The sequence below is a fragment of the Monocercomonoides exilis genome (genome assembly GCF_001643675.1).
Source record: "Monocercomonoides exilis strain PA203 chromosome Unknown scaffold23-1346700, whole genome shotgun sequence".
In the NCBI taxonomy this organism is placed as follows: domain Eukaryota; phylum Preaxostyla; order Oxymonadida; family Polymastigidae; genus Monocercomonoides; species Monocercomonoides exilis.
The window spans coordinates 441,164-467,899 of record NW_027150568.1 but is presented as its reverse complement, the minus strand read 5'-3'; the positions used below and the strand labels follow the sequence as shown (position 1 = coordinate 467,899).

The following is a 26,736-nucleotide window of genomic DNA, read 5'->3' as shown; positions in this document are numbered from 1 at the left end:
CCTTTCGGAAAAACAATTGACAACCATTTCAATGATTGTTAAAACGCTTATTGCTGTACTCTTTACTCTATTGGCTGGAATTTTGACTGTTCTAATGTTTGTTTTTATTGTTTATTTATGAATCTATTTATGTTTCAATTTTTTCTTTCAAAGTTATGCTCTTCCATGGCTTATTAAATCATGCGTCGGAAAGTTTTTTAAAGGCGTTACCGTAAATATTAAGTCAATTACATTCCTTGGGATTCGAAATCTCGAAATAATCGTTCGAAGACAAAATTTTCTTGTGAATTTGAAAATTGATAGCGCAGATCTTCGGATGGAATTGAAGAAAATATTCAATGTACTTTTCTTTAAGAATCAGCCAGAAGTATTTCCGTTGGTGGATTTTGCTGTCTCACATGTCAAAGCATCAATAATTGTGAACACAACAAATATCAAGAAAATAACAACTCAAAAAGACATTCAAAAAACTGCATATGCACAAAAAGAATTGCAAAACAATGATGCAGCGAAATCTTCTCAACTTCCCCAAAAAAGCAAGTTCGAATTTCTTTCGAAACTGAAATCGTCGCTGGTTAATCAATTTATCATAATAATAACCCAATCCACCAAAATGAGTCTTGATTCATTATACCTGGAATTTGTTCTAACAGACTCCCCATTGGATTCAAGGGATTCAAATAAAAATTCTGCTGTTTTTCGGTTTGCCGCGAGCAATCTTGCACTCTTCACAACAGATGCAACTCATGACTCATCAGATTCTGAAAATTCTCGAAACGAGCGTGAATCATCCACATTACCTTCAAGCACCTCACTTTCTCCATCAGCTTCGTCATCAACATTGTCGCGTTCTTCTTCTTCCTCCAGATTTTCTTTCTCCTCTCTCAATTTAAAAGCGCCTATGAAGCCGAAGCACATCGCTCCATTTTCTGCTTTTCTGTCTGAAAAGAAGATATCGCTTTATGTTGGCTCAGTTTCATTTGACGCTGGGCTTGTTTTATCTCCAAATTGCTCTGTTTCTTCATCTCTGAGCAAATTGTTTGGAGAAGAGGAAGAAGAAAGAGAAGGAGAAGGAGAAGGAGAAATGAGTTCAGATATTGAAACAAGTGAGAATGATCTTCTTGAAACAGCGCAAGAAGCCACAAGTGGCTCAATTGTGAGCAGTCTTGTTGCCAGCAGCGAAGAAGAAGTGTCAGTGAAGTCTTATTCTGTGACAACAGATGCTGTTCCTGAGCCTTCGATCCCCCTTCTGCTGCGTCCTCCACCTGAACCTCCTGATGGAACATCTGATGCTTCTTCTTCTTCCTCTTCCCCTTCTTCTTCAATTTCTTCTTCTTCCTCCTCCTCTTCTTCTTCCTCTTCTTCCTCTTCCTCTTCTTCTTCTATTTCTTCCTCTTTTTCTTCTTCCTTACCCTCTTCTTCTTCCTCTTCCTCTTCATCTCCAACTGCCATCGTATTTGTGCCTCTTCTGTCTGTTCGTCTCTCTTCTGTCTCTTTCTCTCTGACTTCTGTTCCTCTCCTCCATTCAGTTGCCCATCCATCTTCCCCTCCTTCTCTCTCTCCTTCTCATTCGCTTCTTCTTTCGGCCTCTCTTTCCTCTTATTCGAACCTTTCTCCTTGTTCTCCTCCACTTTCTTGTGTGTTTGCGTCTGATGCTTCTTCTTCATCTTCTTCTTATTCTTCTTCAAAACTTCCTTTAGAATCATCGCCAGTGATGTCTTCTTCTTCATTATCTTCTTCTTCTTCCCCTTCTTCTTCTTCTGGCATAACCATCATCGTTGCAATTGGATCTGTTCGTCCTCTGATAAGAATTGTTGATGAAGTTGTGGGGCTTATCAGTTCTCCAAAGACTGTTCTTTCACAGCAATCGTCTTCTTCTTCCTCTTCTTCTTCTTCAACGCCTTCATCTTTGTCTTCCTCTTCCTCCTCCTCCTCCTCCTCCTCCTCCTCCTCATCATCATCATCATCATCATCATCATCATCATCATCATCAATGAATTCAACTCAACCATCAACCTCAAACCAACCCTCAGATCTTGAAACACATCCAAACAAAGAAGCATCAACACCTTTTCTCTTTCTCTTTCCTTCTTCTCTTCCTTCTGTCACATTCGCTGCACGCATCTGCCCTGTCAAATTGGGTGTTGTTACATTTCCTTCGAGAAAATACAAATTTAGCAGCCATTCAATGCCTGTTTCATCATCTTCTGTGAGATCTGATCCTTCTCAGCAAATGTCATTACAAACATCATCATCATCTTCTTCTTCTTCTTCCTCTTCCTCTTCCTCCTCTTCTCCTTCTCTTTCTCCTTCTTCCCCCTTCTCCTTCAACCTCACCTTCTTATCCCAGTCTCAGCCTCACTCCAAACAGTTCTCTTATTCAATATCTTCCATCTTCGACACCCCAATCTACACGAACATTGTCAGAGGAGACGGAATCTGTGTGAACATCAGCTCAATTTCTTTCGACCTTTCTCTCTCTCCTGCTTCTCCTCTTCCTCCATTCCCTTCGTTCCCTCCTTCGCTTTCGATGCTCTTGTCTTTCTTCAGCCATTTCTGTTTGATTTCGAAGGAAGACGAAGTCAAAACAGAACAAATAGAGAGAAGCAAACAAGATATTGAGATGATTCCCATCAGAGAAAAAGTGAAGAGTTCTTCAACTCCATTGCCTTCATCATCATCTTCTTCCTCCTCCTCCTCTTCTTCCTCTTCTTTAAATTCTTCATCATCAACATCACATATTTTACCTGCTTCTTCTCATTCTTCCTCTTCTTCTTCTTCTTCTTCTTCTTCTCCATTGATACAGAGCTGTACAGATCCAATTATATCAGCTGCATCTAACTGGGATAATTTCATTTCTTCTTCTTCTTCTTCTTCCCATTCTCCTTCCTCCTCCTCCTCCTCTTCTTCTTCTTCTTCTTCTCTTCCTTCTTTCCCTTCTCCTTCCTCTTCCTCTTCCTCTTCCTTGTCTTCATCTTCTTCCTCTTTTTCTCTTCTTTCTGCTTCTGTCACACTCGGCGCTGCATCTGCACACACATTCATTTCTGGCAAATATCGATTGAAGAATCCTCATATTGATATTTCTTCTTTTGATCATTCATCATCTTCTCTTTCTTCTTCCTCTTCCTCCTCCTCCTCTTCTTCTTCTTCCTGCAATCACCAAATCAGTTCTTCAAGCAAACATTCCAATCTTCCTCGTATTAATAGAAGAAATAATAGTCCATCTTCTTCTTCTTCTTCTTCTTCTTCTCTTCTCTTCTCTTCTCATGCCATCACTCTAAATGTGAATATAACTCCTGTTGCAGACTTATTGTTTTTGCATAAAAATGCTGCTCATAAAGATTCAACTGCACCTTCATCATCTTCTTCCTCCTCTTCCTCTTCTTCTTCTTCCTCTTCTTCTTCATTAAATATAACTGCCAACACCAACAACTCCATTTATATTCAATCCATTCAGCAAAATCCTTCATCGTCATCATCATCTTCTCCTCCTCCTCCTCCTCCCCCTTCTTCTTCTCCTTCTCCTTCTTCTCCTTCTCTTCAAACAAACCATCCGTTGCATCATTTGTGCATCTGTTCTGTTTATCTTCTGGGTGACAAGCATTCAATTCAGCTGTCAATAAACAGACACACTTTTCTGTCTCTTTATCGCCTTCTCACAAAAGCTGTTGATATCAGCACTTCGTTCACGCTTGTGAGTGATGGTAAACAAAGTTTAAGTGCTTCTTCTTCTTCTTCTTCTTCTTCTTCTTCTTCTTCTTCTTCTTCTTCTTCTTCTTCTTCTTCTTCTTCTTCTTCTTCTTCTTCTTCTTCTTCTTCTTCTCCAACGCCTTCTTCTTCATCTTCATCTTCATCGCCTTTGCAATCAACCTCATCATCATCTTCTTCCTCTTCCTCTTCCTCTTCCTCTTCTCCCTCAAATCTTCCATCATTTTCTCTGTTTCCTTGTCTTCTTTCTTCATTTCACATTCATCTTCCTTCAACTCATTTCTCTCTCTCGCCAACTGTCATGTCCCCACCTCACTTAACATTCGTATCAAACATTTCTCATCTGATAACTTCTTCTTCTTCTTCTTCTTCCATTGCTTCTTCTTCTTCTTCTTCTTCTTCCATTGCTTCTTCTCTTTCTTCTTTTTCCTCATCTTCCTCTTCTTCATTTCACCGTTCTTCTCCTCATCTTCTGCCAAACTCATTCTCTTCTTCTTCCTCCTCCTCCTCTTCCTCCTCCTCTTCTTCTTCTTCTTCCTCTTCCTTATGCCCAGACACAACAAAACGTGTTCTTTCCTTTTCTCTTCCTCCTCTTTCATTTGGCATTCAATTTGAACATGTCCTTTCAATTTCTGTCTCAAATGTGGAAATGCCTTACTTCACAAGCACACAAAAACCTTCTTCTTCTTCTTCTTCTCTTTCTTCTGCTACTGCTTCTACTTTGGCAAAGCAGGCATCATCTTCTTATTTCCTTTCTTCTTCTTCCTCTTCTTCTTCATTACCTGCATTGTCTTCATCATCGTCAACCTCTTCTTCTTCTTCCTCGTCCCTTCCAAGTATCACTGCCACATCCGCATTCACTTTGAAATCTTCTGCTTCTCCATCCTCTGCAAATGTGTTCAGCACAACTTCTCCTCAAATGCCGTCATCATCATCATCATCTTCTTTTTCTTCTTCTTCTTCTTCTTCAATTCCTACAGCTTCAACTCGTTCTGTTGCCTTTCTTCCTCCTTCTCCTTCCTTATCGTCAATACCAACATCATCACCTTCTTCTTCCTCTTCTTCTTCTTCCTCTTCCTCTTCTCTTTCTCATGTCGCTCCTCCTTCTCGTCCTCCTCCTCTTCGTCCACCCCGTCCTCCTCCACCAAGGCCAACAGCTGCTTCTAAGCATCCACTTTATGTGCCTCTGTTCGATGTGACTTCTTCTTCTATTTCATTCTGGTTGGAGACAAGGAAAGGAGAGGAGGAAGAGAAAGAGGAAGAACAAAAGAGAGAAAGAGAAAGGGAAAGGGAAAGAAGAAAGAGAAGAGAAGAAGAAGCCAAAACCGCAAAGTTGAAAGGAGGCAAACGAGTTTTGAGGAGCATTCCAGCTATTTCCAATAATTCTTCTGATTCTTGCAGGAAAGTGAAGGCAGTTGATCGTATTTCATTGAGTGTGGCGTCAGAGAAGATGATTAGAGAAAACAAGCAAGGTGGAAAAGATACGCTTTTTGCTATTCATTCAGTGAAAGTGATGGTGGCTGATGCTGTCAGATGGGATAAGGTTGGAAAAGGAGAGGAATCAATGAATTCATCTGTGCCTTCATCTTCTTCGTCATATTCTTCTTCTCCTTCTTCCACTTCTGCTTCCTCAACCCCTTCAACCTCTTCTGTTTCAAATGAAATGACAATATCAAATACAATCGAACTTCCACCTGTGAAATTTGGATTGAATTCAAAGACGTTTTATCCAACAGATGCATTTCCTTATTCTTCATTATCGCCAGCATCAGCATCATTATCGCCTTCTTCCTCTTCCATTTCCCTTTCGCCAACCAACATCGCTCATCTTTCCTCTTCTTCTTCTTCTTCTTCTTCTTCTTCACACCCTCCTTCTTCCTCCACACACTGCAGCTGTCTCTCTTCTGACGGCAGCACTTTTCTTCCTCATCTCCATCTGGACAAAGTGGATGTGTTTTTGACTGCAGAAACACTTGCTGAGCTGATCTACCTCGTTGTGCAGACAAAGGAGACAGTGAGTACAATGGTTGGCGCAGTGAAAATGTTGATGGGGGAAGATGAGGCAGAAAATAAAGAAGGAGAAGAAGGAGAAGAAGAAGGAAAGGAGAAGAACGAAGTTATTCCTAACAATTCATTTGATGAAAAGGCATTGCAAACTGAAGAAACAAATGGAAATATCATTCAGATAGGCAATTCTCAAAACGACACATTACAATCATCATCATCATCATCTTCTTCTTCTTCTTCTCTTCTCTCCCACCTCTCCTTCCCTCTCTGCAGCATAGGTGTGTCTATCTCGTCTATCAGCTTCCAAATGTACTTCACTTTCTGCACTGCCATCGAAGCACACGCAGACGCTGCCTTTTTGTGTGTTCCTTTGCTGCCAACGCTTTTGTCTAATGTTTGTCTTCAGCCACTGTTCACAGGGGGAATCATAAGAGATGAGGGAGATGGAGGTGATGGAAAAGAAGAGGGAGAAGAAGAAGGAAGAGAGCAGAAAACCAACAGCATATCCTCAATCATCACAAGCATCCTCTTCCACTCTCAGTCAATGACCGAACACGAAAGTTCCCACGGGCTTCCGCTTGTCCATCTCTCCCGCATCACAGCGGGTCTGTGCAAACAGCAGATCTTGCAGTGCAGCGAGGCATCACTTTGGGACAGAAGAAGCTACACACTCCACACAACTTCGCCTTTCTCTTCGATAAATCTGTCGCACCCGCCGCTGCTTGTGAGGAATGTGCCGTGTTCTTCGCTTGCGTCGCGGATGGCTGATCCAAGTTTGGCGTTTGTGTGGGGAAGAGAAGGAAGAGAAGGAAGAGAAAGAGGAAAAGGAGAAAAAGGAGAAAAAGGAGAAAAAGGAGAAAAAGAAGGAAGAAGAGAAGATAATTCTTCAAGCGATGTTGTTAACAGTGTTGATAATGCAAACATTATCCAAACGCTTCTTTCGCTGACAGCTGTTCTGCATCCGTTCCACACATTTGATGCATCAGCAGAACATGTTCTGTGCAGCGGAAGGAGATATTTTGGTTACGAGCAATCATCTTCTCCTTCATCTTTCCATGCTCCTTCCTTTTCTGCTTCTTATAATTCTTCTTCTTCTTCTTCTTCTTCTTACACTTCTTCTTCAGGCCTTGTATCATCATCAAGCACCCCGCAAATGCAATCACTGCATCCACATTCACATTCGCATCATCATTCCTCATCATCACAGCATTCTCCACCACCTCCTCCTCCACCTCCTCTTCCTGAGATTTCTTCGGCAGAGTGGCAGAAGGACGCGATGGAAAGGGCGTTTCTGTCAGCTGTGCAGGGCTGGTCGCCGCTGGAAGAGCTGAAGAGGAGAGAAGAGAATGTGATGCAGCTGTTCAGAATGTATGAGCAGACAAGAGAGAAAGAGAGAGGCAAAAACGGAAGGAAAGGGAAAAATGGCAGGGAAGACGGGAACAAGGGAAGTGAAAGGGCGAATGATGGAAACTGTGAAAACGTTGAATTGAAGGGGAATAATGAAGAGGGAAGTCAGAAAAGTGCATCTGAGCCTCTTTTGACATCTGCAACTGTTTCTATGAAAACTGCACAGATTTCCACAAAAAGCAATAAAAATAATAGAAATATGAATAATTCATCCAAAAATAGCTCTTCTTCTCCTTCTTCTCTTCTTTCTCCTCCGCGTGAGTGGTTTGAGCAGGCGCTGCTTGATATGGCTCCTGTGTTAGGTGACACACCGTTTGTTGTGCCTGAACAGAGGAATCTTGGTGCACAGGCAGATATTCCATTGGATTGGGTTGTGAATGAAGAAAGGAAAGGAAGAAAGGAAAGGAAAGGAGTGAGAGAAAGGAAAGGAGGGGAGATGAATGACGGTAATGAAAAATGTGAAAAGGAAATGGAAAATGACTTTGAGATGAAAAATAAAAGAAGAAATTCAAATGTCATTGAGAATATTAGCAATTGCAACAACAATAATAATAGTAATTCTTCATCTCTCAATCAAAACACCTCCTCCATCAATATGTCATTCCACCCCATTTCTGACACATCCTCTCATTCCAATCCACCCCATCCTTCCTTCGCTGCTGCTTCTTGGGAAGAAGGGCAGCTTCCCGACGACAGCAAGACGCTTCTTGCAGTTGATATTCGCTCAGCTCAGGTTGTTCTGCCTGAAAAGCTGTTTGTGGGGCATTTCCTGGCACAGTTTTCAGGGTTTGTGAAGGTTGTGTTAACAGCTGTGAAGACACTGCAAGGAAAAGTGAAGAATCCGAATGTGAATGAGAGTGTGTATCAAAATGGAAGAAAAGTGGATGAAGAGAAAGGAATAGAATTTAAAGAAGAAAAAGAAAAAGAAGAAGAGAAAAAAGAAGAAGAAGAAGAAGAAATCGAGCCACCACTTGTTCCTCCCTTGCTCATTCGAGTGCTTGACATATCTGTCGAATTGGAAGACAACAACTTCGAAAGGCAGGTTGGTGAGATTATCTCCACACTGCAGCAGGATGCGTCTGCAAGGGATGTGCGAAGAGAAATGTTGACTGAAGAATTCCTCCTTCGCACACGAACAAAGAAAAGCAGCTCAACCACATCGGCATATCGACGTGTGCTTAGCTTGCTGAATGAGAAAGAGGCAGAGCTGTACAAAAAGCAGAGGAAGATGAGAGAAGAGGAGAGGGCGATGTATTATCAGGTGGTGCCAACAAATGAAAATGAAGATGGAGAAGAAGAAGAAGAAGAAGGCGTTGTTGATGATGATGAAGCTGTTGATAACAATATGTTTATGGATAGCTTTAGAAGAACAAATTTCGAGAAAAAGAAAGAAAACAAAATGGATGATAAGTTTGATGAAGATGACTCTGAAGATGAGAAAGAAAGGATGTTCTTTGGAACAGGAAATGAGCAGTCACACAGCATGGCAAATAATGCTGGCAACAACATAAACAACAATATGAATAACTCGAGATCGTTCTCTTCCTCTTTCTTTGATCCATCCACGCTCAATTCAACTTCTTCCTCTTCCTCTTCCTCTTCAGTTTCAAGCACATCAGACTCTTTCTTCTCCTTCTCCTCTTCTTCTTCTTCTTCTTCCTCTTCTTCCTCTTCTTCCTCTTCTTCCTCTTCTCATCCCAAAAAGCCCCGCATCATATCCGCCCAATCGCACCCTCGTCTCCTCACTGCCTCTCTCTCATCTGCTGCTGTTGCCATCCTCTTAGACCGCCGCCTGCTTCCCGACACCATCCTCACCACAGTCAAAGCACTAGACTCTGCACGCCCTGCAGATGTGCCCAAGGAATACGGCTTGTTGTGCGGAAGGAGATTGGCCATTGAAGGAAGGCAGCTGAGGCTGCGGCTGAGGGATTATCCGGTGAATCTGATGAGTGCAGAGGTGATTAGAGCACAGGGAATGATGGTTGTGGCAGAGCCGCGTTCGTTGGATGCCTTTAAGCAGCCGTCGGCAACTACGTTGAGTCCGCTGGCTACCACTCCGTATGAAATGATGAAAGGGCTGGTTGATGGAGAGGCGCTGAGAAGGAGGAAGGAGAAGAAGAAGCTGGAGAGTGTTAATTGCAACAGCAGTGATGGTAACAGGAGAACACGCTATTCATATCAGACAACACCTTCACAGCCAGATGACATGCTGCTTCATGTGTTTGCCTCTTCGGGGGCACCTGATCCGGACTTCGTGTTCTTCAACTTTGCTCCAGTGATCAAAGGACTGACTGTCACTTTTGGGATGTCGTGGGTGCCAACACTGATGGCAATGGCTGATGCTTTTGCTCGTATCGCTCCTGTTTCGTCAGACAAACCGCCAATTGTGAAGAGCGAAGAGACGATTTCGTCGGTGCTGGCTGTTCCGTATTCGTTTGCCAGGGGGAAAAGTGCGAAGTGGAAGAAGAAAGAGATGAAGAATGATGTGTTTCCGCTTGTTGACTTGCAGAAAGTGAATGAAAATGCAAATGTTAAGAAGGCAATTTCAACAGAAGAAGATCAAAAATTGTCATCAACATTAACCAATCCAGTGTTTACCAACAGCATTGAAAAATACCCCACTCCAAAATCAACCCCACAAAATATCACTTCAACAGACGCAACACCCACCCAAAACAAGACGTCTCTTGAATGGTGGGACACGCTCCGATACATCCTGCATGGCCACTTATCTGCATTGCTTATTGACACTCGAGTGTTTGTGCTAACTTCTTTCTCCCCATCTTGTCTGACGAATGTGATTGCTATCACTGCTGACCGCAGCGGGGTGACATATGGTAGAGGAGGCGCAAGTGTGCAGTTTTCGCACTTGCGAATCGCACATCTGCCAGATATGGCGAGGAATGCGCTGTCGAAACGCGCTTTTGAGTTTCCTGAGCTTGTGGTGATGAAGGGAAATCCAAGGAGAGCAGATGTAGAGAGAGGGTGGATGAGGAAAAGAGAAGGGCAGAGGAAGAATTTGACGAATGGGAATGCTCGTCATGTGGAAGAAGTGGCAGCGAAAAGAGCAGAAGAGCTTCCACCTGTGAAGGGTATATTGTATCGCTGTTACTCACAATCGAATTATCCGCCACCTGCTTCTTCTCCTTCTTCATTCTCTTCTTCTTCCTCCTCTTCCTCTTCCTCCTCATTCTCTTCTTCTTCTTCTTCCTCTTCCTCATCTACCATCACTCCGCCCTGGCTAGGCAACACAGGCAACACGATCTTCTCCTTTGTCATTCCTTCATTCTCACTCATCCTCCACACCCATTGGGCCTCTCCGCTCAACCGCGGGATGAAAATCCCGCTCAGTCGCTTCAGCGCTGCTTCTCCTGCTTCCTCCTGTGCGTTCTCTCACAAGTCACTCGAAACACAAGGAGGAGATGAAAATATTAGCTGCAACGATGCTTCTTCTTTGTCACACAATGCAAATCTTCCATCGAAGAATAAAAATTCTTCATCATCATTATCTTCTTCTTCTTCTTCTTTTGTTAGTTCTGTTCCAATCCCAACAGCCAGTGACTTGTGTGCTGCTAGCATCACTCCTCTTTCACCTGGCCAGTTCCATCTTTACAGCGGGTATTCTGGTGATGCTGACATCGACCACTACTTCCACTGCAGAAAATATGCTGTTTCGCTCGTCCCGCCAGCCCATGTGACGGAGGAGATAGAAGGAAAGTACAGAAAGGAGCGAGAGAAGAGGATGAAGGAGAAGTCGAAGATGAAAGCGAAGACAAAGGCGAAGAATGGGAATGCGGATGATAAGGGAGATTCAACAGTCGATGAGGCATTTGTTTCTTCTTGTAATGAATCCATTGAATCTTCTTCTTCTTATTCCTCTTTCTCTTCTTCTTCCTCTTCTTCCTCTTCTTCCTCATCTTCTGCCTGCCACTGCACCACCTTCGACTTCACCCCAACACTTGCTGTGCCCATCCCTTCATCCGATCCGCTTTGCCTGTTCAAATCAACCGCCTTCCACGTCGATGCCAGCATCACCCTTCGCCCTCTTAACTTCGACAAAGGAATCTTTCCTTCATTCGTGTCTTCGACTCGCTCGTTGATCCATTTCATTGACGGAATCATGGTGCCCATCTCGTTTTTCAATGAGTTTGTGGATGAAGAAGTGTCAGCTGCAAAAAAGGCAGAGGAAGAGTATAAGAGATTGAAGGAAGAGGAAGAAGCGTTGAGAAGAGAAGAAGCAGCAGAACGCGAAAGACTCAGCGAAGCTGCACAAAAAGGTGCATATTCTTTACCGCCTGCTCCGTTTTCTGTGTCAATGGTAAGACATACCTCTTCTTCTTCTTCTTCTTCTTCTTCTTCTTCTTCTTCTTCTTCTTCTTCCTCTCCTTCTCCTTCCTCCTCCTCCTCCTCCTTCATTGCCTCCACCACTCCCACCCCTTCTTCCACTCCTGTTCTCATCCACAGAACTTTATCTCGCCCGAAATCTGAACTCTCCATCATCACATCCCCACCAACACCTGCTTCTTCTCCTTCAATGGTGCAAGCTACTTCTCCTATTACTTCGCCTTCTCCTTCTTCATCATCATCTTCTTCTTCTTCCTCTTCCTCTTCTTCTTCTTCCAAAAACCAGAATGAGTTCCAGAAGCCTCCATCGCGTATGTCCCCTCGCCACATTCACCGTCGCTCCTCTTCTGTGAACTTCTCCTCTCATTCTCCACTCCTCAGCTCTGAATCATATCTCTCAACTTCTTCCACTGCAGTTACTCCATTCATGCCTTCTTCTTCTATTTCTTCTATTTCTTCTTCTTCTTCTTTGAATTCTTCAGCAGTTTCTGCCACTATTCCTTCTCGTCTGTCTAAACCATCAGCTGCTGCTGCACCTTCTGCTTTCTCCTCTCCTTTGGCCGCGCTCTCTCAAATGCCTGTATCATCCAACAAGAAAACTCCTCTTTCTCCTTCTCCTTCTCCTTCCCTCTCTCTCTCTCTTTCTCCTTCTGCTGTGAAGAGGAGATCCACAACCCCTCCTCCCACATCATCATCAAGCACATATCGTCCTGTGCCTCAAACAGCTACTATTGCTTCAACTTCACCTCGCCCTGTGTTCTCTTCTACTTCTTCTTCTTCTTCTCTTTCTTCTGTTCCATCAACCTCTTTCTTTTCCCAAGAGCATTCGGTCTTTTCTCCGCAGACAGCAGAAATTGATGAGCTTCACAACTCGTCAAAACATGCAGCATTTTCAATTGTTCATTCAGATGATTCTTCGAAAGGGCAGACACTGCAACAATCCTCTTCTCCTTCACCTTCACCTTCACCTTCTTCTTCTTCTTCTCCCACTCCAATATTATCTGCTGCTACTGCATCATCTTCTACCTCTTTCTCTTCCTCTTCTCTCTCATCCTCAACCTCTCTCTCTCAATCAACCCCCTCATTGAATAGCTCTTCTCGCAGCGTTCTCCGTCAAACCGCACCGCCTCACCCGCTCGTCAGCCACAATTCAGCTCAATATTCTTCTCTTCCTTCATCTCAAACAACTTCACTTCAACCTCTGCGCATCTTAACTCCTCCAATGCCCCCATCTCAGCCTCCGCCTCATCCGCCTCCGCCTCCTTCCAACCCTCCTCATCCTCCTCGTTCCCTTCCTCCACACACTCTTCCTCCTCCTTCGAAATCTCCTCCACCTGTCCCTCTTTCGCCTTCTGCAAGCAAACCGCCTGCTTCATTTGTGTCTTTCTTTGGCACCACACAAACAAATGCTCCTTCTTCTTCGCCTTCTTCTTCAACTTCTTCTTCTTCTTCAGTTGTATCTGCGGATGAAGCAAAGATGGCTTCTTTGAAAGCAGGCTCTGGTTCTTCCACTCCAACGCCAATGAGCTCAAATGCGGATGTTCCAGCTTCTTTCTCTTCTTTCTCGTCGATTTCTTCTTCTTCACCTTCTTCCTTCTCTTCTTCAGACAATCTTCTTCTTCCTCTTCCAACCAGCACCCAATCTTCTCTTTCGACTCGTTCTGTTTCGATGAATGAGAAGCCAACAGCAGCCGCAACGCCGTTTTCAATGGCCTCTGCTGCATTTTCGGTGTCCCCTTCGCTCAAAAGACAAAGCAATGGAACACCACAAAGATCTGCTATTACTCCTCCTCCTTCTTTCTCAGCAAGAAATATGCCTGCTGATTTTACATCTGGCTTTGCTCCTTCTTCTTCTTCCACTTCGAATTCTTCTTCTACTTTTTCAAAGCCAAATCCTCGTTCAATCAACAAAGGATCATTTACTCTTGATGATATCTCATCATCATCATCATCATCACCTTCTTCTGCTTCTTCTTCTTCTCTGTTTAGCCAGCCTTCTTCAATTAGATGCTCAACCACACCGCCACCTGATTACTTCGACAGAAAGATTTCTTCTGATCTTTCCAAAAACTCTCCTTTCTCTTCTTCTCAAACACAATCATCATCATCATCATCATCATTGTTCTTACCTTTCTCAACTTCATCATCAATATCTTCCTCCTCTTCTTCCTCTTCTTCCTCCTCCTCCTCTCCTTCAGCTCCCTCTGCCTTCTCCTCTGTCTCTTCCTCGTCTGCTGCGTCTGTCTCTGCCAAAATGGTTGCCCGCCGCACTCCCATCGTCCTCCTCTCGACAGAAGCAGGCAAAGCAGCGCTGGCCAAGTCAACCGCGTCTGCCCAGCAGAAAACAGTCAAATTGACTCCGCAAACAAACAATGAACAGAAACAACCAAAGAAAGCAGAGCAGTTTTTGGCATCGGCAGCGTTTGTGGCTGAATGCCAGGCGAAGTTTATGGCAATGAAGAAACCGCCAACAGGGACGATATTCACAGCACCGCCGCTTCCTTCTGCAGTTGGGAATCAAATGAATGGTTATTCTTCCTCTTCTTCTTCTTTATCTTCTTCCTCTTCCTCCTCTATTTCTTCTTCTTCTTCTCAACAAAGCAACATCTCACAACCTTCTTCCATCCCATCCGTTCTTCCCTTCCTGCAGATGAATGTCACAATTGCGGGCTTGCACTGGCTGATCCGTGTGTTCAAGCACTTCACAGAAATTCCACCTTTCTTCATGCCTCAGTCGGCGCACCCTCCTCCATTTTTGAAGAACGAGAAAGCGAATGAAAAATACAGGAAGAGAAAGATGATGGAAGCATCGGTTAGAACTGTGGGGCAGATGGACATGCAGACGCTGATGGAGAGCTGGTTTAGCAAAGGAGAAGGAGGAGAAGGAAAAAGTGGAGAAAGAGTAGGAGGAGAAGTGGAGAATGGGTTAAAGGGAAAGGAAAGTGGGGAGAATAATCAAGAAGGGCTGAACATGCAAAGTTCGAAGGAAAACACAAAGATAAAAGAAGATGAAGAATTAGAGGATGAAGATGACGAAGACGATGATGATGATGATGACTCTCAAGCATCTGACTGTGAGGCTGCCAGCACATCATCTTCGCTCATCGTCCCTCTCCATCCAAACATCACCCAGTTCCGCTCGTCTGTGCTATCGTCCTATGATTCTCTTCTCTCAACACAGCATGGCTCCTTCCTTCGCCTGTTTCCCTTCGGCACGCCTTCTGTCTGGTGGAGTGAGACAGCACGTGATGCTCGTCTGCGCCGGCTGAGCGCAATAAAAACAGACACGAAGCAAACAAAGATGGATGCTGGATTGGAACAGACGCTGAATGCAGTGAGCAGAAATGTGATGAACAAGAACGTGGTGTTTGAAAGCGATGATGGCAGTGGTAGTGATAAGGCAGAAGCAAGCGACCCGTTCGAAAGCAGCAGCATTCTCTCGCTTTTCAGCGGGCTGACGTTGAACTTGTCTCTTAGTGACTTCGAGATCGGCATGCATTCTTCATTGGAGAAAGAGAAGGAGACGCTTCAGCCGTCAAAGACACGCTCAGCAGCAGCTATTCTGCTTGCTGCGTGGAACAAGCAGACAAAAGAGGAGGTGTCGAATGCTGCACCAGTCAGAGCAGGAATCATGGTGCGCTCTTTCAGCTTGTCTACAGACATCATCCAGATCACGAAGCTGGCGAACAACAGGAACAACAGGACACTCCATTACATTGAGAAGGACACACCGTTTGCAACTCCACTTGCTGATATCTTTTCAGTGGCATCGTTGTCGCAACAGGAAGAAGCTGGTTTCACTTCTTCTGCTGCTTCTTCTCCAACTTCCTCTTCGTACTCTCTTACTTCGTCTCCTATGCCCAGTAGCAATCACAACAATACTAACAACAACAATAATAATAATAATAACTCCAGCAGCAGTTCTCTCTCTTCCTTTTCCTCCTCTCCCCTTGTGCAAGTGTCTGCTGCTTCTCAATCATCCGCCCTTCCTCCGCGTCGCTTGGACATCTTCCGTGTCAGAAGCGCTTCCCTCTCTGCCGATGGCATCTTCGTCGCATTGGGAGAGATTGAGCTTGATTCTCAGCTGATTTGGAAGCGGAAGGAAATCTACTACAAGCGCTACGGCTCCCTCGCCTTCCCGCCTCCGCTTGGGCAGATCACAGACAGGCAGAAGAAAGCTCTGTCTTCAACTTCACGCCGCATCCCCGCAAACCCTGCTATTTACTCCATTCTGGCAGAGCAGACGTTGAAGGCAGCAAGCAACTGCAGCGTTCCTCAGCAGCCCTTCGCCAATATGCAGGCTGCTTCTTCGGCTCGCTTCAATCCATCGAGCTTTCAGCCACTCGCCCGCCCATTGAACATTCGGTCTGCGCTGCAGACAAAGTTATCAGCTCGCCAGGCTCCTCCGCCACCCCCACCGCCTCCTCCGCCACCTCCTCCTCCTTCTTCTTCTTCCTCTGCATCTCATCCACCTGGAACTTTGCCTTCTTCTGCTTCTTCGACTGCTTTGAATGCAACTCGCCAAAGTACAAAACAGCAGCAGTCATCTGAAGAACCGCAGCACAATCCAAATGGATTACCTTCTTCATCATCATCAGCTTCCTCTTCCTCTTCTGCATCTTATTCCAAATCCGCCCTTCAATCACCTTCGATGAGCTCTCCGCTCTTCGCCTCGTCTGACAGCAGCCTTCGCGACGACTTCCATCCTTTCCTCTCTCAAACCTCTTCTTTCTCTCAGCTTCCTCCCAGTTCGCTCTCATCGACATCTTCTGCTTTTCCCCTGCCAACTTCCAAGCTGCCTGCCAATTTCTGTCTGGAAGAGGCGCTTCAAAACGATCCGCAGCATTCGATTCATCTTGTGTATGACTACAACACTTGCTCGTTCTTGTTCCATGCGTCTTCTCTCTCTGCTGATCAGAATTCATCATCATCATCTTCTTCTTCTTCAAATTCAAATTCAAACACAAAATCCAGCAAAGCTTCAAAGCATGCTCGTCAGTCGAGCGTGAATATCATCAGAACACACAAACTGTTCTCTTCTCGCAGCACAATGTCTCCTCATCTGACACGCGCTGACATCCTTCCTCACACTGCAAGTGTTAACAATACAAATAATACTAACAACACTGACAATACTAATAACTCTCTAAACGCCACTAATGCAAATAATTCTATTGATTTTAACAACCAATCTGCAATGTCTACCCCAGTCAACACACAGAGCCATCTTCCAACACAAAGTCAGGACTCCATTCTTCTTCTTCAGTCGCCTTCTACACCTTCTCCTTCCCCCTCTCCTTCCCACACACCTTCTCATCCTTCTTCCCAGTCATCCTCCCGCTCTTCCTCTGCACGTCATGTCCGTTCCCATTCTCTCCCTCTTCGTTCGCGCCCTTTTCTTCCTCTTTCTCTTTCTGCTGTTTCTCTTTCCTCTCCAACCGCTGGTGATCTCAATGAACACGCCTCTGCTCTCAACACACCCACACGAATTGCAGAGTTATCAGCGCTGCCTCCTTCTTCCGCACTGAGAAAGGCAACTCTTTCACAGGATGAATTCTCGCCAACATCACAACATCTGCTTTCTTCTTCGTCTTCTTCTTCTTCTTCTTCTTCTTCTGGTAATAATAATAACAATGGAAATAACAGTGATAAGAAATTGCATTCATCAGACGAATTTTCCAAAGCACAGCATACGATCGACCAATGGGAGCTCATTCTCGATCTGCGTATTCCTGAGAAAGAGGATGCAAATGTTTCCAGTTATTGTTCTTCTCCTTCTCCTAATATTTCTTCTTCCTCTTCTTCTTCTTCTCGCTCTCGATGCACTCGCTGTGATCACCATGTGATTGATCCATTTATCTTCCATTCGAAGCTCAACTCGGACAGAAAGCTCCTCAACCTCGACCTCATCGACTGGTCACACGACTCTGAGCTCTGCCTCCAAGACGACTCAAACAATACGCTTTCGTCTTCTCCTCCTCCTCCTCCTCCTCTTCACGCTTCCTCAGATACTTCATCACCACCTTTGCAGAAGAAACAGTTTGCAATTGGCTCTGTGAATGCAGCTGGCTCAAATACAGTCACAAATGTTAGTTCTACTAGTGCTTCTTCATTGCCTACAGCAGCGTCTTTCACAGGAAATTCTCCATCTCATCTTCGAATGAATGTACAAGCAGAAGGATCCGCTTTCAAAGAGATGGCAGCGTCGGCTGTTCCGTTTGCCTCAGAAGGTGAAAGAATCCCAACAGCAATTGTTACTCCACCTGCTCTACGTTCAATTAATGGAAAGAGCCAAAGCAGATTTCTGGATTTGGACACATTTGACGACGGAGCAAACGCAAATGGAAATGCAAATGGAAGCTCGTTCAATCAGAATGTGAGTGTATTGTCTTCAAAGAACAGTAATGAAGAATTCAATCAATCTTCTGCTTTGTCCACTCCGCCAACCATCCGCAATTCTCTTTCTCCTTCGCTTTCACATAGCACTCTTCTTGAATCTCCTGATCATAAAATCTATCACACTTTATCTTCATCTTCTTCTCCGTCCTCTTCCTCGTCAGTTTCCTCTCCTCTTGTTTCCTCTCCCACCTCTTCTCTTCCATCCGGTCCTCGTCTCGTCAAACCTCCTCTCAACTCGCCTTCTCTTCAGCCATTCTCTCTTGACTCTCTGCTTCCTCCAATCGACCATCCGTTCTACTCATCAGTGCTGGCATTGCGCTTCCTCAGGGCTGGCTTGATGGCTCCATGGGACTCCTTCAGAGTGAACACGGCACAGCACGTGGTGCTTTCTATTGGGAATGCGTTTCCATTCATCATCGAATCAGATTGCTTTGAGGATATTCTGAAGATTGCGTCGTTCTCAGATGTGATGGAATCTTACGATAACGATGAAGATGAAGATGAAGATGTGTTTGGTGAGGAAGCAGGAGAATCATCAATGATATGCTCACCTCCTCCATCAAATCCTCCATCTCCTCCATTCTCTGCCCCTTCGTCTCCTCCTCCACCTGTTTCTCCTCCAATGGAAGTTACACAGCAGCCCGGTGCTTCACAAAAGCCTCCATCTTCTTCGGTGCAAGGTGCATATCCATATCCTGAGCTGGAGCAGAAGCTGTTGGCACCCACTGGCTATGATCCAAGTCTGCTGGCAATGAGACGGCGAGCATCGCACAATCGTTCTCGCCTGACTTCGATGGATATGGAGTCGACAGATGAGATGATAGCGGGGCTGTCTCTTCGACAGTTCGACTCGAAGATGGACGGAATGGTGGTGGATGATACCACGCTCAGCCAGATGTCGCTGATGAAGCATTATCCGAAGGGAAGAGGAATGATGCCACGATATGCAGACAACTACGGAACTGCGTATTCATCCTTAGGAGCTCCTGGAAGGCAGCCACCATGGGCTCTGTCACCAGCCAGCATCGGCACTGGTGATACTCAGCTTAATCCTCTTGAGCAGTCGCTTTCTTTGTCTTCTCCATCAACGTCTGTGGTTCCTTCACTCAATGTGGAGTGCACAGTAAGCTGTGTGCGGTTTGTGTTTACGGTTGGCGTGAGAGACGCGCTGTTGTATTGGATGACGCCTTTGCTGTCGCTCGTATCAGCGCTCAGCGGGAACACCACCTCAACCACACAATCCGCTGCCAAACAGAGTTCAGAAGAGAAAAGCAGCTCAACTTCTTCTTCCTCTTCCTCTTCATCAGATGATGACGACGATTCCAACAACAACGCCCGAAACGAGAAAGTGATGGCGCACCAGCTGATGAGCCAGGTAGAGCTGGCTTTGTCTGAGTTCTACAGCTCTGCCGAGGACTTCCATCCGATCTACACTGCGTGGCAGAGGCTGTCCTTGCATGCATTCTCTCTCTACCCTTATCCTTCACCAAGGCGATGGACGCTGAAACCTTTGCCACCGAGCCTGTCGCAGCTGAAGAACTTCATTTCGATGCAGGAGAGATTAATGGAAAGGAGTGAAAGCGATGGGAAAAGGGCAAGTCGACTGCTTTCGGGTGGAAGTGGGCTTGGAATGGATGTGCTGAGGAAGTCAGAGCAGAATGAAGAATCAGCTAATAATAATGTTGGAATGACTACACAGCAATCACAGCAGAGCTTAGGAATGGCAAATTCATTCAAAGGAAGCGATGCTCTTGGTGCATCAACCGACTCATCTGCAGCATCGCTCTCTCAGCAAGCTGCATCTGATAGCAAATCCTCTTTCCAGACGCTTCCTCGCATTCAACCACAAGTCCAGACTCCTCCTGCTGCTCTTCCACAGCGTCCGCTAATCTTCCCTTCGCCAGCGTCTTCTCTGCAGAACGTGTTCTATCCGAAGCCGCCGAGCGACTGGGAAGTTGTGTCGAAGAAAGACGGTGCAGGCAACAACGACTCTTCGCTGCCTTCGCTTCCACCTACATTAACAAAATCCCAGTCACGCAGATATGCTTCTGAACAATCATCATCTTCTTCCTCGTCCTCTTCCTCTTCTTCACTCAGATCCTCCAAGCGGAAGGGGAAAGCGCCTCCACTGCTGAAAGGCCCTGTCTGTCGGGAGTCCTACTCGAAGATGAATGTGATGCTTCAGATGGACCAGATTCAGGTCCAGCTGGTCGGCGCTGATGTTCCTGGCTACATCGTCCTCGCTGCCGAGTCAATGATGCTCTATTCTCAGTCATGGTTCACTCACAAGCCGTTCTTGAAGCAGCATCTCAACGAGTTCTCGTGGCCAGACGACAGAGAAGAGGAAGAGGCAGCACCGCCTGCTCAACAATCATTCGCACAGGAAGCAACTGCTTTCTCTCCGTTCCACACTTCTTGTCTTGCGTCATCGCAGTCACATCCTCAGCCAATGCAGCCTTCTACACTGCACAACACGAAGTATCAGCAGGAGAATCCACTCAGCCCATCTCACAACCCATCACCATTGAACCCAGCATTTGGTGCATCTGCTCAATTGGGTGAAAAATCAGCACAGCCAACGCCATCGCCAGCTATCAACCCAACAGACATATCAAACCTGTCTTCGTCAAAGCCCCAGTTCTACATTCGCACTGAGTATATCTTCACCACCAGCGCACTGCAAGGCGCAGTTGCTTCATATGATGACGGTGATTGTGTGCCTTTGTCCTCTCTGTATGCACGCACCGTGTTTGACCAGCTGTTCAATGGCACATTTGGAATAAGAAGGCAAAAGGGCATTTTGTCTGCACACTTCAGAAGACTGCTGATGCCAACGGAGTGGCTCTTGTTTGCAGACAACACAAGAAACAACAGAAGGTTTAAGAGACAGGCAGAGAAGGAGAACATGATGAGAAATGAAGACGATGATGATAGAATGAAAAATGAAAAAGAAGAACAAGGAAGCGAAGAGGAGAAAGATGGAATTCTAACAATGAGCATAGCAACTGTCATGGAACCTTCAATAACTTCTTCTTCTCACTTATCATTTTCTTCATCATCAGCAACAGCAACAGACGAGCCAAAGCATCCACCTCCATCGTCTGCCTACTTGCTAACAGGTGCACTTTCACCGGGAACAGTCAGAGGCCCCACTCTCCGCACCGCTTTCCTTCCATTCCCCATCAAAATCGCATACATCACCACAACTGACCGCAACTCCCGCGCTTTTCTTGTCCCCACCAGCCAGATCAACTTCAACGTATCAGAATTGGAAGGCACACTGACTGAGTCCCAGTTCACTGTGATGCTCACCACAATCACGAAAGTGCTGCTGGCTGCACAGAGCGAGCTGACACAGGACGACGAAGGAAACATTGTGTCAGACAACTTGCTGACGCTTGAGCTGAAGAAGATGATGGAGGCGTCGGCTGCTGCAGCAGCAGGGCAGAGCTTGGGCGATGGATGGGAAGACGGGAATGGAGCAGGAGGAGGAGGAGGAGGATATCGTGCTGAGCAAACAAGAGAAGATCTGGCAAAAGAAAGAGCGAAAATGAAGAAGGAATTGAGAGACAAGATTGCACAGGCGAAGCGGCGGATCAAGATGGATCGTGCGCAGCTGGAGGATGTTGTGACTGAAATCGAATCGTCTGCATCTTCCTCACAGCACCGGGAGCAGACAGTGACTCAACAACAGCAGCAATTGCAGTCATCTCTTTCCGAGCAGATAAGCGCAAAGCAGAGCATCGCCCTGTCGCGGCGGAATTCTGTGAAGCAGTTTGCGCTGGTGGAGATGACAGAGCAAGAGAACGAGACTGTGATAGGCAGCACCACTCCATCGCCTGTCGGCTCTGAGGGAGTTGCTTCGGCTACACCTGCCTCAATGCTCTCCACACTCACTCAGCTCCCTGCCTCCTCGTCGTCTACCACACTTTCTCTCGCTCAGTTGCCTGTAGACGACTTTACTTCTTCTTCTTCTTCACAACAAAATGCTGCTATTTCTCCTGCCCTACAAAAGCAGATCAAAGAGGCAATGAGCCACGTGGCGCAGCTTGTGCAGCTGAGACGCCTCTACAAAGCAGCTGAATTGGCTGAGAAGAAAGAAGAGGCTGGATCCTTCGGTGACAAAGTACCGTACATGCACGTGCAGTTTGCCTGTGAATCTTTAGAATGGAATCTTGTGTTAGACGGAAAACCTGTCATGCGCTTCACACTGGAAGGCTTCAAATTCACAGCAGCCCTTTTCCAGTCGCAGAAGTTCCAGCTAGAGATTGGTGTTGAATCACTCACTGCTCTCAACCACAGGGCAGAGACACAAAGATTTAGACAGATGCTATTTGCGCGCAACAAGAAGAAAGTGGTGATGCTGGCACCACCACCAACGATGCTTGCTCCGCCTCTGCCTGCTTCTTCTTCTTCTTCTAATTCTAATTCTTCTTTTCAATCACAAAGCACTGCTGCTGCTTCTTCTTCACGTAATCAACGTCCTCCTTCTGTGTCCTCTTTGCCTTCTACTGGTTCTGCATCTGCTCCATTCTCCACATCCATGTATTCATCCCAATCATCCACTTCATCTACAAAGGGTAGAGACAATTCTACTTCCTCTGCAATTCAAAGCAATCAATCTCTTCTGAATGCTTCTTCATTCAACTCTTCCACAGCTCCCATGCTTCTCTCTCCAAAGGCACTCACCCCGTCTCTTTCTTCGACTGCACCTGATGACTCTTTGCTTGACACATTGGGACAGGTTTCAGATAGCAGCAATCGCTTCCCTGTTATTCCTGCAATCAAACCATTGGAGATTCCTTCAGGAGCTGGAAATGCTTCGTCGTCAATGCAATCTTCTTCTTCCTCTTCTGCTTCTGCTGCTCCGTTCAGTTCTCTGTCAACAAGAGAAGCAACGTCGCTGTCTTCATCAGCATCAGGAGCTGCGCTTCCTCCAACTACGCTCCCATCTCTCCCGCCAAGCTCTGCACTACCACCTTCTGGTGGATTAGCGGACGACGATCTGTTCAGCTCTCTGACTAGTTCATCGTCATCTTCTTCTGCTTCTTCCGCATCGCTCAAACCTCCTCCTCATCCTCCTTCAGCCGCAGCCAATGTGTTTGCCGGCACCACAACTGAAGCTGTTATTCCACCTCCTTCAAAAGAAAGAACACTCACTCCACCACCAATGCAAAGAGCACCCATGCAGATTGGGTCAAATCAGCCATTTCAGATCAACCCACCGACAGAAAAGGAGCAACAACGCCAGCTTAAACGCTGCTCTTCACAGCCATCGACTTCTGCGGCATATGCTTCTGCTTCCTCTGCTTCTTCGGATGAACCTGCTCCAGAAGTGCTTGGAACGACAGAGACAGCGCAACAATCAAATTCTTCATCTTCCACCTCTTCTTCCTCTTCTTCCTCTCATAGCGCTCTTTCTCGACTGAAAAATGCCGTGTCTCGTGTTATTCCCTCTCGTTTTTCAGCCACTCTGTTTGAAGACGAAGGCAGAAATTCTGTTCTTTCATCATATGGAATCAAAGATGACAGAGCACTTGTAACAAAACACACTGAAATAGCTGGAGGTTCATCTTCTTCTGGTTCTTCTTCGTCGTCAACATCTTCATTGCCTTCTGCTGCATTCCCTCGAGATCTGCAGCGTTTGGACAACCTTCCAACCTCTTCTTCTTCTTCTTCTTCTTCCTCATTCCCTGGCACTCCCATGGTTCTCCTCTCCTCCCCCTTTTCCTCTCCTTTTGCCGCCAACACCTTCTCCTCTTATTCTCAGTTCCGCCCATCGCACAACTGCATCTTCCGTCTGGTTGCTATGCAAAGAGCGCCAGTTGCTGGGCAGACGGTGTATGATCAATTAGAAGTGCATTTAACTTCTTTGGAGGCGCGTGTGTCAAAGGACATCTTCTTCGTGCTGTTCCATTACTTCTTCCCGAACAGGAAGAAGAAGGCGATGCAGCGTCAAGAGAAGCTGAAGAAGGAGAAAGAAGAGAGAGAAAAGAGAGAGAAAGAACGCGAAAGACTCGAAAAGGAGAGGATGAAGATGTTTCCCTCATATCAGTCGCCTGCCCCGGTGCTTCAGAAGAAAGTGGCAACGCTTCCGCCTCCTTCACTCGCATTTGCAAGGGCTTCTGGATTCACAACACCTCCTCTGCCATCCAGTTCTCTGCCATCTTTGTCTTCTTCTTCTTCTTCTTCTTCTCTTTCTTCTTCTTCCTCTTCTTCTGCTTTGTTCGCCACGCTCCACTCACCAAACTCTTCTGCTTCACTTTCAACCATCCAATCAGTTCCTCCTTCTTATTCTCCTTCTCCTTCTCCTCACATCTCTCGCCTCTCTCCCACTCAGCTGCATCATCCTCAGCCTTCTCCTGTTCTTCCGCCTGTCAGCTATGAGACATATTTGGGCCTGCCAAGCTCAAGCTCTCCCGACCTGGCTGATCTCTTGCTGCCTTCTGAATCTCCTTCAGCTTCTTCTTCATCTTCTTCTTTGTCTTCTTCTTCTTCTTCTCATTCACTTTCGAGTTCTGCATCTTTGACTTTGACGATTCCAAATCAAACACCAGAACATTCAACAAGCAGAATACTATCCCAATCATCATCTTCTTCTTCTTCTTCTTCTTCTTCTTCTTCTTCTCCATCATCTCACCACTCCTCTCACGTCATCACCTCCACCTCCACATCCTCCACAACCACCACACGTGTGCTATCTACCCCCACACTCATTTCTCCTCTCTCCACTTTCTCTCCACTCACTGCACGCACCGCCACCTGCCGTCGCCCATCAAAGCTGAGCATCCAGTCAACTGTTCTCTCTCCAACTGTGGTCACATCAGATGCTGGCTCATTCATTCTTCCATTGTCGCCTGGACAGTTCGAGGAAAGTAGAAAAGAGGAAGGAGAGGAAGAAAAGGAAGGAGAAGAAGTGAAAGAAGAAAGAGAAAGAGAGAAAGAGAAAGAAAGCCCAACTTTGAATTCCAATGAACAAACTGGAGACCAACTCACTCTACACGATAAGCCAGACAATGCCATTGGACTCAAAATAGACTCAGAACAGCCAGCTAAACATGAACTCCAGACACTCACATCTGTCCTCTTCCCAATCACAACCACTCGCCAGTTCCCACCCTTCGTGTCTGTAGACGGTGTCTTGCCTTTCTTCTCTCTTATTTCTCCGCTCTGTCTCACACCAGCCTCGGCTGTCGGAGCTTTTCGCCCGTTCCTTCTGCACCACTCAGCATTCCAGCCAATCTCCTTCGCGTCAAATGCTTCCTCCCTGCTGGACGGCTCTGGAATGACTGAGTCTTCGCTCAGTTCTTCTGATGGCTTAAATGCTTCAGCTGCTTTTGGATCGGTTTCTCCATTGCTTTCATCAACCAATGCAACGCTGCAGAATTCTTCTTCTTCTTCTTCTCGTATGCAGGTTTCTCCATCGTTCATTCTACAAGTGCTGAAGGTGTACTTCCCTGCGTCTTTAACACACAGCATCATCTTCTTCAGCATCCTCAACTACATCGGACGCTGCAACGCTGTTCTGAACTCTGCCTCGACTTTGCTTTATTCCACTTCTCTATCTCTTTCTGGGTTAGAACAAGGCATTGCGAAGGCACACGACACAGGGACAAAGGTGTTTCTGGTGAATGAGCGATACGACGAGACGCCGAATGGGCTTATTCTGCACAACAAAGTTGCCATTCGCCCTCCGCCTGCATCTTCCCCTGTGAATGGGATGCCTCACCAACGTTATCCGACTGCAGGGCAAGGCAGCAGCAGCAGTAGGAGAGAGAAAGGAGGGAGTGAAGACAAAGGGATATTTGATGACTATGATGAGTTTCATGATGAGGAGATGGAGGAGGAAGAGGCAGAGAGCACAGATGAGGAAGAGAGCGAGTCGTCAGAAGAGTCTTCGACAGATCTTGACGAGCTGAGTGAGCAAGAAGCAGCCAAAAAGAAAGAGAAAGAGAAAGAGAAGGAAAAAGAGAAAGAAAAAGAAAAACAGAAGCAAAAGCAAAAAGACGATTTGGCAGGCGATGGAGCCGGTGACTCGTCAATGTCTGTATCTGGGAGTGGGCAAAGCGGGGAGTCTATGCAAGTGGAGGAGATGAAGCACCGGGCGAAGAAATATGTTCTCTTCAACTACATAAACATTCAGATGGACGAGGCAGTCATCTCCTACCGCAACACGTCAGGCGAAGGCGGAGATAAACAGACAACGATACTCGACTTCGACGAGTGCCCCATCAAAATACAGCCGATCGTGTTCCACTCACTCACGTGCTCATACAAGCAGCTCTTTGCCAAGCTCAGGACTTCTCTGATCAAAGCGGTTGTGCTTGGCGGTGGGTCATCGTTTGCGAAGTCGGTGGCCAAGTCCATATTCACGACTACAAAGAACAAAAGAGCGAAGCAGGAGCAGCTGGAGAAAGACGAGAAGGAGAGAAGCGAGTTTTTAGCTGCAAGGAGAGGATTCGGGTTCAGAAAGTAGCATTTATTAACGTAAAGGGGGAATTTTTAACAAAAAAATAATCACATATTTTTAATAAATGAAAGTGGTTATGCGAAGAGATTTTACTGTAATTCAAACGTTTTGACTGAAACGTCTTTTGTTAATGTGAAATTGTTGTTATTATAAATTGTTAATCAGAATTGATGTTAAGTTGAATAATGTTTTTGAGGTGTTTATTTAAAAAATATTTACTGTTTAGGGAAATAAAAAATTTTTTTTGTGAATGTTAACTTTTGTTTGCAATTTTTATATTATTCATTTCGATTCTCTCTTCAAAAACCTATGTTTTTATCATTCATTTATTTTCGATTCTATTAAGTTATATATCGCTTTGATCAGGAAAAATTGAATATTCATTTCCTCAATATTCATGG

General features: G+C 45.7%; 1 protein-coding gene across 1 annotated transcript; it reads left to right on the top strand.

The window, feature by feature from the left end:
* Positions 1–316: 316 nt before the first annotated feature.
* Positions 317–26,679, top strand: MONOS_762 (uncharacterized protein; the record flags this gene model as incomplete). Its single annotated transcript, XM_067877961.1, has 1 exon — positions 317–26,679. The coding sequence occupies one exon, from the start codon at positions 317–319 to the stop codon at positions 26,339–26,341; it is 26,025 nt and encodes an 8,674-aa protein (XP_067727169.1). The 3' UTR covers positions 26,342–26,679.
* Between the last annotated feature and the right edge of the window lie 57 nt (positions 26,680–26,736).